Below are 11,117 nucleotides of genomic sequence, written 5' to 3'. Positions count from 1 at the left end.
TTCGCACTTTTCAAATTGGGAAGTGAAGTCATTTCGTTCGAAGCTGCTTCTCGTGAAACCATCGCTTCCTGCGCGCACAGAAATGCTCCTTTGAATCACAATCTCGACATGAAAAATGACATTTTTTATAAGATTTTCAAAAATACACTTAAAGCACGCCTGTTTGTGAATTTATAACTGTTGGATAAAAAAGCAGTTTGTGACTTGTGGAAGAACTGCACTCCAAAATCAGAATGCCTCATTTTTTGTACTTGCATCTTCAAAACGAAAGCGTGCAGACCCTCTCATAATCAGCGCTGTTGTTATTGTTAAAGTTGCAACATGTGGACTGGCTGTCACGACCGAAATGATGCTGACAAATCACTTTGCAACATACAACGCTGATTGGCTGAGCAGAAATTTGAAAAAAAAGTTGCTGCGTTCATCTGCAATGCCGCAAATTTACCACAAGAAAAAAGAAAATGGGAAACATCAAGGAATAGAAAGGGCCTTAAAATGTCAACACCAGAAGGGTCTGCAACCTTTAACGCTAACTGAACCATTTAGACCCGTTTCTTATGAAGTTCACGGTTTAGAAAATACACTTTATGTTTATGTGTCATTTATCCATTCATTTATAAAATATAGTTTTAAAGTATTTAGAATAACTGAATTAAAACAAAGTTATAGCCTATATTTTATGTAAATAAGCACATGTTCCTTTCAAAATAAATTATATTCTTTGTCAATTAAAATCCTTCTCTTGCAGCCGATTTGCTTCAATTTAAAATAGAAGTCAAAAACACGACATTTTTATACAAGTAGGACTTCGGTGCTCCATCATCTTCGTTTTCTACTTTTACCATCAATTTCAATATCACAATGTGATTTTAGAAATCTAAAATAAAAATTGTATGAATCAAAAATAATACACCACTCTCAAAGTCAACTAAAACTTTTACCAACATTTTATTCAATTATCTGAATTAAGCAGATATTAAATTTAACAGACTCGGTCCGGACCTCCTGAAGGTGAACTGATGTGGTTTTGACTGCAGAAATGAGTGAATCAGAGAGGAAGTGATGAAATCCTTGTGATTTTTTTCAGATTAAATGTGAATCTGAAGAGGAGTAAATAAATGTCAGAAAACACTCGTATATTTATTGTGAATCTACAAGCTCATTAGAACCCATGGGTTATATTTGGCTGTTGTTTTATTTATTTATTTTTATTTTAAGTCTGTTGTATATAATTGCTACCAAAAATAAATAAACAAACAAAAAAACTCCAGATTGACTTTAATAATCCAGAAGGAAATAGATTTTAGGTGCAGAGCTAATGTAATGTCAGCCCTGAATCCCCAAGACCAGTATCCTCATGGTCTGGTTCTCTCTCGAGAGTGCAGTGTGAAAACAGTTTAAACAAAAATACAGTCTAGTGGATTTCTTGAGTCCAACAAGCTTCATGTTCATCTGTGCAGGTTTTGAGTTGATTTGTTCCATTCACAAACATTGTGACATATTTTTAAAACATTTATATATATATATAAAAGTAGCAAAATGGGGTTTAGTAAAAGTTGTTTTCTTGTTAGAGTCGTGATTCCAGCAACAACAAGGAACAATGGAACACACCCAAAAGTATTTTTAGTCTTCTGGTTGAAGATGCTCATCAGTAAAGGTCAGTCGCAGGAAATCAAACATAACTTAAAGGGTTAAGATGAGGTCTGGGTTAAAAATAAGACTGAAAGTTTCATTTTAGCTTTTTTTAAGGGAAAACTCCAGATTCATACTGTAGGTGTGGCTTTGTAATGTGGGAATCTCGTTTGAAGTGAGATGTAGGACGTGTTTCTCTGTAACAGGAAAATGAGAACAAAATGGCTGTTGGATTAAAAAACTCTCTAAAGGTGCAGGTCATTTCTGTTTTTGTTAACAGGATATTTTGGTATTTTTCCAAAAGCTGAGGAAAAATTCCAGCTCTTGATGGTGATGATGAAGGCCTCCAGCTGCCGTCTGATGAGGCAGCGTATGACGGCTTCATTTCAGACTCAGTTTAAAGAGCAAATATACCTGTTTTTAACCTAAAACTGACTATAAATGTGTATAAATAAAACAAAATTGGATTGTTGAACTCGATAAATTGGAGAAAAAAATGAAAGAAAATTGAAGTGTTTTCATCTTTCATTTTCATCGTCTTCATCACTTTTGATTTATTTATAGTTAGTCGTTTTTTTTTTAATTTTGCACAAAAGAATAAAAAAAAAATCCTAAGTTCAAACATCAGAAAATTTATTCAAAGCTACTTTTTTCCCTTTAGATCAAGAGTTAAAGAAAACAAATTTGAAGTGAACATCAAATATTCTTTGACACCTCTTTAAGCGTTTAGGATATTTTGACTTTAAACACAATCATTTCATGTTTTTGTTTAGTTTGAATCTCAAACTGTTTTGCCTTTACTAAATTTTTAAGGGCAACAGCTATTAAATTCACAGCAAAAACAAGTTCAAAGAAAGTTCTGATAAAACTTTAAGTGACGTCATTCCGATTACAGGAGCCTTTAGGTCGGGGGTCTAAAACTGACAGCCTGCCCTCCATTTGCAGCCCCCGATGTAATATTTTGTGGCCCCTGCCTAAATATTGAAGTTCAATGTCTAATAATATCTTCTGCATGTCCACAATTCTTTGATGATAGCTTTGTATTTGCTTTGTGATGTTTCAGCTTGCTTTATGCTTAAAACTTTTCATTTACTATTGTCCCTGGATAAGGTCATCAAAAGTCCTTGGCAACAGTTACTAACATAGTTAGTTTGTTGTTTCACAGGACATGCAGAAGAAATTAGTGGTACATATGAATAAATGCTCAATAAACTTGTTCAAAAGACATAGACAATGGACCAAAGTCATAGATAGTGGACGCAAAAACATATTTTTGGCACAAATGGAACCCCATACAGCCCAGCCTCAGATAGAGTGGCCCCAAGTTTGAGAACCATGCTTTGATAAAGTTATCATGGTAGGGATGTCCTTTCCTGACAAAACCCTGTATTTTCTTTCGGGCTATGGACTTGGACAGGGAAACCCACATTAGGCCATTTTGTGGCTACATATATCAGATTATAGGTGGAAAAGCTGATTTGAAATCAACATTTTTTTGTGGTTTCATCTTTATAAATGGAAGATGTTTGACGTCAGCAGGTGCTTCCTGGGGTCTTACGTGAATCCTCCCGCTCAGCTGATTTCAGTGTAACACTTGAGCTGCAGGTGAGGCGGGTACTCTGGCCAATTTGATTGCTTGGTGTTTTGATTGCTGCTGTTTTTAGAGGGTGAGTATTCTGGTCGCGTTTTGTCTTTTGCCCAGATCCGCGCGCACGCTGCCCCATCAGAGGTGTTGCCCGTGTAGCTGACCTCTCCAATAAGGGGCTCTGGCTCACGCGCCCCCGTTAATCACTTGTTTTGTAACTCTGTCTCCAGGTTGGGCCCCCGAATCACGACTCCAAGTCTGCGCACGATTTTAGCCAGGCCTCACTTTTCCAGATGGTGCGCTCGCGCGTTGTGTGTATGTGTGCGCGCGCGCGTGCCACTGCAGTGTGTTTGTTTATCCAAGACTCCGGGCTCGGCCTTATCTGCTGCAGACACTCACGCTGTGATTTCAGACTTTCTTCAGCTCTGCGGGTTTTTACGGACCATTGTTCAGAGGTTTGCTGAAGTCCTCCCCTCATTAGAAGTTAGCCTCCCTGCGCCTGTTAATCAGTGATGTGAAATCTGCTGGAGTCATTCAGCCTCGGGCCGCTCCATTGCGCACGCGTCTGATGACTGATGAGACTGTTTAAGATCTACTGATTCATTCATTATCTTAAGGAAACTTTATATTTGATGATTTAGAAATAAAAAGAATCATATTGTTGTTAATTCCAACACACTCTCAGTAAAATGCGTACATATTCCACGACTTTGCACTCTGAAATACCGTGTATAATATACGCCAAACACGCTTTTTGCGTGCATATGATGCGCAATACTGAGACTGGGCTGTTAATTCAAACAATTGAGGCGCAAAATTACATTAAATTGTTTTAAAAAACACTAAGCTTAAAATATGAAATGAAATTAAACCCTTATCCTTAAGCAGGTGAAAACAAATATCTGCAGCGGATAATGTCTATTTCTTTTGTTTACTCTTTGGTTAAAAAATAAAAAAATCTCAAATTTGTTTTAGCAAAATGTTGAAAAATAATTAGTACAATAAATCAGTAATCAAATTTTTTTGTCCCCTTAAAAATATACAACTATGATTTTAATAGATCCAAACAAAAATGTCCTTATTTGACATTTAATGATAACATCTTGTTACAAGTTATTATTGTTATTTTTCTATTTGGTGGTCATAAGATATTTAAGATAAGCTTTGTATTCACATGTTTAGCTTTTGTCTAATTTTAATTACTTTTTAAACGTGTTTAAGGCAGCAGATTAATATAGAACTATCTTTAAAATGCAGAAGGAGGAGGAGAGTTTGCTTCACAGCTACATTACCCCAGATGACTAGAGAACATTATAACCAAACTTATAGCAGCTTTGTCTGAGAAAGGACAAATTTGGGATTGGAACAATTTCGGAATAAGAAGCTCATGGGTTTTGTTAGACTTTAATAGTTGAGGATTTATAACAAATACCTCTTTCTTTCTATCTTCATGTCAAAATCAGTTAAAACTCCTGCAATGATTTCAATTCTTTTACTCCCACTTATTTTTAAAATAAACTTATGATTGACTTGGAATCTTGAAAAACACAAGCCTTAACCTATTTTTGTCCCTGACAGAAGAAGTTTTCTTTATCATAAAGAAAGTTTGTCTCTGTTATTCAGATTTTTTATGGACTCCAACCATTTGTCTTCATTTGATGCTTTATAGGATCAACTTAGAACAAATAATAAAGAACACTTGCGTACATGTTAAGTAAAAAGGATGACGTTCCATTCATAAAACAATGTACTGACAACATATCCCTTCAAAGTAAAACAAATCAAAACAAACAGACTTTTTATGATTATGTGTATTTGTATTGTCTTTTATCTGTGTTTTATGTTCTTGTGTTTGGTTTCTTAAAATCTCTTCTTTGTCTTTAACATCAACCTCCCTGATTGAAATTAGTATATACATTTGGAAAATGTCTTTGTTTTTAATGTTTATTAATATGCAATGCCCCTTTCTAAATAGATAAATGGCAACCAATGCCAGTCAATTGTAAACATCACTTCTGAAGGCAGTGCAGGTTTCTCCCCAAATTCCAGTAATTTCCTCTGGTTCTGTACGCAAACCATTCATTTTACCAACGATTGGATTCATATCATAAATTGAGGTTATACCGACATAATTCACAGTTTCTTTATTTTGAACGATATAATTCTCTGATCTAAAATTGATCAAGTCTTTAGCCAACAATTCCTCCAGTGACGGACTAAGAGATACATTCCCAATAGGCTACTGAACACTGCAGGTGAAATTTTCCAGATTCCTTGTCTTTCTTGGAGGATAATCAAGTGTAGATGAAATATGTTTATACATATTAAGTGAACAAGAATTAAAGTCAAATCCTTTCACATTTACGGTCACTTTTCTAAATTCAAAGTGTTTCCACATAGGCTACTGGACTGTATCCGATCACATGCTGTATGAAGTGATGGTTGTTTTTACATTATAGTGAAATAAATCTACAACATCTCAGTGTGAATGGTATTTTATTTCAGTTTGAAACATACTTTGTTTTAAGTCGATTTGGATTAACAACTTACCACAGACAGATCGATTTGCCTGGGAGAATCGACCAATTGATTAATCATGCACCCTTTACAGATCATCTCTTGACATTTTAATTAATACATCATGCTTTACTATTTCTTCTTAAACTTTTGTTTCTTTTTTCCTATTTGTCTTTCTTTCATTTGATGTGATGTTTTTTTCTAAACCTTTGACTGAATTCCGGAATGATTCAAACTCTGAGTTTATGTCTGATCCCGTTTGTCCCACACTTCCCATCCTTTCCCGGTGAGTGGTTTATGAATGAAAGAGCCCGTGTTTGGTCACTGCTCCAGGGCGGGGAGGTGGTGGTGGTGGTGGGGGGGTCACGACTCACCCGCAGGTCAGCGCCACGCCCCCCACAGCCGGCCAGGCTTATAAGGGCCCGGGGCCAGAGCGCAGCGGAGCGCTGTGGTGCGGCCGAGCAGGAGCCGCGTGCTGTCGGACATTTCTCGGACACGAACCCGACCGAAAAGTTCCGACATCAGAGGTGAGGAGCTTTGAAGATGCTACATTATCGGTGAAGCTGGAAAAAAGTGGAGATTTTCGGACATAAACTTCGTGATCGCGTTTCCTCTTGTGTTACATCGTGTCTTTAAAACGGTTAATCACGTGACTGTGGCCTCAGATGGAGATTTGCCGTAACGGATTCTGCACGGAGGACTTCAGGACGCAGGAGGTCCCGGCCGGCTTCGACTTCACATCTTATGGTGAGTTCAGGGGCTGTCGGAACTGTGTGTGCTGGTCATGGAGTTGAGGCTCAGCAGGAGTGTTTGTTAGGCCTGTTTCCTCTGGATGTGAAGGACAGAGGAAATATTTGTGCAGGCAGCATCATCACATCTGTCAGAGCTTTCTCAGACAGACCTTGACTCCAGAGGCAGTCACCGCAGACCGGCTGGGTGGTGCTGGCTGTGATGATGTTTGGAAGTGGGGGGGACCCAGAAACTGGGTGGTCAGGTTAAAGACATGCTCCACGTTTCCCTTGCTTCCCTGTCTTTTCTAATCCTTTCCTCCAGACTTCCTTCTCCAACAGATTTAGCGTTCCCCTCCCCATTCCTCCATCACTACCCTGTCACACTCCCTCCGGTGGAGTTTCCTCCCGCCTTTTCCTCTCCCTCCCTGCCTGCTTCCTCCATTGCATCCATCCACAGAGCAGAAGTGCTCTTCCATGCAGCCATCATCAGGACATAATCTGTTCCATCACTCACAAATGGTCAACTAACCTCCTGCTTGAGGCACCAAACCAGTGATTTTTGCTTAAGAACACCACTGCTTTTACCTATTTTTGCACAAGAAGGGACATTTAACAAGTCTCCACTTTTCCTCAAACGCTCCAAAGTGAAAGCCTTTTAAAATCTTACTGCATCAAATCAAAGTAGACTTTTTTGTGGTGGTGTCTTCAGTAAACATCTGGCTGCCCCTCCCTTTACTGACTCCACCTGTCTGCATTATGCTTAACCCCCAGACTATCCTGGTGAAGACCTGTCTTTTCTATTAGACAATAAAGCTCTGCAGCAATTCCCAGCAGACAGCAGCTACCAGGAACCTCCAAAGACGGCCCACCTTTATGAAACCAAAGGTAAACCTCCCATAGGTTTTCCAAAATTTTTCCTTAAAGATTCACTGCAATGAAAATGTGGCATTTTTCTTGTGATGGATGATTAAGAAAACTAATATTAAAATTGCCGTTCTGAGGATTTATTTGTTCAAACTGTTGTGAATCAGGAGCAGATGGAAAAAATACTGTTGGAAAAAGCTTGTAAGTGTGAGGTAGAAGCCACTACGGCAAGCCACAAGCTCCCTGCTCTCTTTATTTTGATGCAGCCGCTTGTAGACGACTAGATGCATCTTTATTTTCGTCGTCTGACCTGGAATTTTTGCTGCACCGGTAATGTTAGGTCGGGGATGAGCTCATGTCAGCAGAGGCTTCCTGCACCAACAGTCTTTGGGATTTCTAATGAACTCCTGCCGCTCTGCAGAAACTAAGTCCAAGGAAATGATACAGGTTTAATGATTTGGGCTAAAAATGACATAATTATAAATAAAAGAGCAATGGGAACGCTTTTACAATTGATCAAAAGATGATTGGAGTGGGACTTTAACATAAGTCTTTAAGCATCCTATAACTATTTTATTAATTTTGCTAGGAAGTAGCAGTGATGCTGCTCTCTTCAACCTGGACTCTTATAAGGATTTAAGCTGGTGGGCGTCATATCCTCAAGGTGAGCTCTTGTGGTATTCAAATCAGCTTTCCCACCCTCCCAAATGTGATTTTATCTTCATTTGCTTTCACACTTGTACTCACGTGGACCTCTCATCTGACAGCAGACCAGTCGCAGGCTGGATACCAGGAGGCTCCGCCCTCATACCAGAGCCTAGTGTCGCAGGACGGACAGTTCAGTCCCGCAGTGGAGGCCAGCCACAGCCCTTTCCTCACAGGACAGCCATCCAACGTGCTGCAATGTACAGCCCCTCCCTCAAACCTTTAACCAGCGGCTTGTCTGCATGACATTGAGTGACCTTTAATGTTTTTGTGTCACAGGTGAGGCAGATCAGAGCTACTTTGACTCAGACTCACAGAGGCAGTCGTCATCCTTCTGGTTTGAGTATCAGTCTCCATGGGTCCCTGCTCCGCTACCTCAGCCTCCCCCTGTCTCCTGCACCGCCAACCCTCAAGTGCCAGAGCAGCACTGCCCCCGTGTGGCTAAACGGAAAGGCACACCTCCCCAGAGGCCTGACAGGGAGGGTCAGATGACAGGAATGTCGGCATATCCAGGTCAGAATCAGCCTTAGATCATGGAAACATTACTGCTCAACATACAGTTCCTATCGCTAATGTGTGTGTGGTCGGCTCAGGTTCTGGTCCCATCCAGTTGTGGCAGTTTCTACTAGAACTTCTTCTGGACTCAGCTTGTCGCACCTTCATCTCTTGGACAGGAGATGGCTGGGAGTTTAAAATGTCTGATCCCACAGAGGTGAGGAAGGGTCTGCTGGAACTTCTGGTGTGTTTTCACTTCATGTTCAGGAACATGTTGCAGCCCAGAACCTAAACCTTTACACCTGAAGGATGATTATGTTTTTATTTTAAAAATTAAAAAAAGCACACAGGGGGGTTAACGCTTAACAAATGTTCCAAACTTATTAAAGCTTAGAATACAGAAGTCTTTGTGGAAAGACTATAAGTTAGCTGCAAGATTGCAAAAGAACAAGTTTATGTTTTTAAAACATATATTTTTTTTTTTTTTATTCTCAAATGACATGAGAAGCAAATGAGCAAATAACCAGACTCATTTGGGAGAAATCTGTGTTGCATGTTGCCTTTATTACTACACAAGTGTTTATAAAGTGTCAGATATGACCCTGCTTCACGCTTTTAACTGAGACAAAAAAAAGGCCACAGATGTATTTTGGGCCAAACAAATAAATCAATGATAGTGTGAATGAAGTATTGGATGATAACACTTTTCAACATTTCTCCATTATTTTTGTGTTTTGAGACCAAATCCAAAAGTTCATCAACTTCGTGCTGTTTCCTTGAATCACAGGTGGCCAAGCGCTGGGGTCAGTGCAAGAACAAACCCAAGATGAACTACGAGAAGCTGAGCCGCGGCCTGCGCTACTACTACCACAAGAATATCATCCACAAGACTGCAGGCAAGCGCTACGTCTACCGCTTTGTCTGTGACATGCAGGGCATGCTGGGAAAGACGGCGGAGGAGGTCTTGAGCAGTCTGAACGTCTTACCCACCAACATGGAGTCTTGGCAGTGTTCCGGGAGCTCGGCAGCCGGGTCGGAGCCGACGGCTCAAGTGTGGAGGAGTGAGTGACTCGTCCTTTGAACTGGAGGGTGGACACAGAATTTTTGTGATCTTGGGAGAAAAATAAAGTAAAAAATAATACACATATTCATTACACAAATTCCTAAAATAATACCACAACAGGGATTTTTTTTCACCTCAGAAACCGGACTTTGAAGCACTACAGATGGACTCTCTCTGCTGCATTTGCAGACACATTTTTCATGTAGGATGTTTAGATAAACACTTCAGATAATTATTATTGATGCAAAACTCATATCTACCTCCTGTGATAATGAGAAAAATGGTTTGAGGTTCTTTCATTGAAATATGTTCGTTTATTGTTTTGTGTAAATAAACTGTATATAAACAAAAATGCATGGAAGTGTATTTTTTGATAAAGTGGATTTTTTTCCCATACTGGTGATAGTTTTGAGTTTTATTTTGTTTATTAGTAGTTTATTTATTTCACACAGCTACAGCAGATATTAGCATAACATTTACATTTGTTTCTAAAGGTTTCGTCAAGTTAAATTTATTATTGTTTTTTGACCATGCATGTCAAAAATTAAGGCTACAGTAATTTCTGTCTATTTGACATGTATTCCTATTTTATGATCCACACTGTAGCTTTTTATCTTGGTTGTAGCATGTGCCAAGATGCTTTAGTGCTCTTTTTTTTTCTCCTCAAACCATTGGTTTGCATTCAGCACATTGATGCAAAACAATCGGTTCTCCTGCTGTTTCTTTACGTTGTTTGATCATAAATAATTGTGATCCAAAAATTACAGTTTTGACCTGAAATGTACAACTGAGAAGTGTCACGATTTTTAAGATTCTGATTTCAAAATTCAAGATTTTTCAAGGTATTATTTTCAAATTCAAAAATTTAATGTTTCTAAGACCCAGCGAGAACCCTGAAATATGTAAGGAATACCCTTTCAGAATAATGATCATCTTTAGTCCCTAGACAGGTCAACTCAACCTATACCATTAAATAATCCTATAAAATGGTTGATAATAGTTTCTAGAAAATACCATTTGAAATGGTTTATTTTACTGTAACGTAAAAATGATCATCACGGGCAACACACATGCGATGGCACCAAAAAACTGAATTGGCCATCATCACAGTCCACAATGTGGGAACACTTTGAATGTTTCAAAGATGTGATCATACAGTGTGGTATAATGTTGTAATAATGCTCCATTTATATGATTTTCATGTGGTAAAGCACCAGTGACATGAAGTTTACAAAACTAAAATGTGAATGGATTAGACATTCATTCCTGTTTGTTTAATTTACACTTTATTATCTTGCAAGACATACAAGCAATCTATAAAACTTCACCTGCTGTTACGACTAGAGTTCAAGAACCCAAATGCAGAGAAGGCTTGGACTCGGAAGGAAAAGTCGGAACTTATTTAATGCCATTTAACAAAGAAATCACCATCCTTGATGGGGGGGAAAAAGTGAAAGCAGGTTAAGAAAAACAATTGAGTAACATGAAGAAGAAACCCTTGAAACATGCAAAATGCTCCAACACA

At 38.8% G+C, this 11,117-nt stretch overlaps 1 protein-coding gene across 5 annotated transcripts; it reads left to right on the top strand.

The window, feature by feature from the left end:
- Positions 1-5,926: 5,926 nt before the first annotated feature.
- etsrp (ETS1-related protein) lies at positions 5,927-9,935 on the top strand. 5 transcript variants are annotated; one of them, XM_024258469.2, is made up of 8 exons: positions 5,927-6,261; positions 6,400-6,481; positions 7,237-7,350; positions 7,919-7,993; positions 8,100-8,234; positions 8,314-8,547; positions 8,628-8,746; positions 9,317-9,935. In XM_024258469.2, the coding sequence occupies exons 2-8, from the start codon at positions 6,400-6,402 to the stop codon at positions 9,596-9,598; spliced, it is 1,041 nt and encodes a 346-aa protein (XP_024114237.1). In that variant the 5' UTR covers positions 5,927-6,261; the 3' UTR covers positions 9,599-9,935. The 5 variants fall into 5 exon arrangements, with proteins under 5 accessions (XP_024114237.1, XP_036071959.1, XP_024114238.1 ...); XM_024258470.2 differs by having other exon boundaries at positions 5,929-6,261; positions 7,270-7,350; positions 8,097-8,234; XM_024258468.2 differs by having other exon boundaries at positions 5,930-6,261; positions 8,097-8,234; positions 9,317-9,934.
- Positions 9,936-11,117: the final 1,182 nt, after the last annotated feature.

Source organism: Oryzias melastigma, linkage group LG16 (genome assembly GCF_002922805.2).
Source record: "Oryzias melastigma strain HK-1 linkage group LG16, ASM292280v2, whole genome shotgun sequence".
In the NCBI taxonomy this organism is placed as follows: domain Eukaryota; kingdom Metazoa; phylum Chordata; class Actinopteri; order Beloniformes; family Adrianichthyidae; genus Oryzias; species Oryzias melastigma.
This window is presented reverse-complemented; position numbering and strand designations above follow the sequence as displayed.

What these genes read in the sequence shown, in the direction of transcription:
- etsrp (XM_024258468.2), top strand. Translation starts at nt 6,400, where the DNA reads ATGGAGATTTGCCGTAACGGATTCTGCACGGAGGACTTCAGGACGCAG. An exon ending in CTTCGACTTCACATCTTATG is followed by an intron (nt 6,482 to 7,236) that starts GTGAGTTCAGGG and finishes CTTAACCCCCAG; the next exon opens with ACTATCCTGGTGAAGACCTG. An exon ending in AGGAATGTCGGCATATCCAG is followed by an intron (nt 8,548 to 8,627) that starts GTCAGAATCAGC and finishes TGGTCGGCTCAG; the next exon opens with GTTCTGGTCCCATCCAGTTG.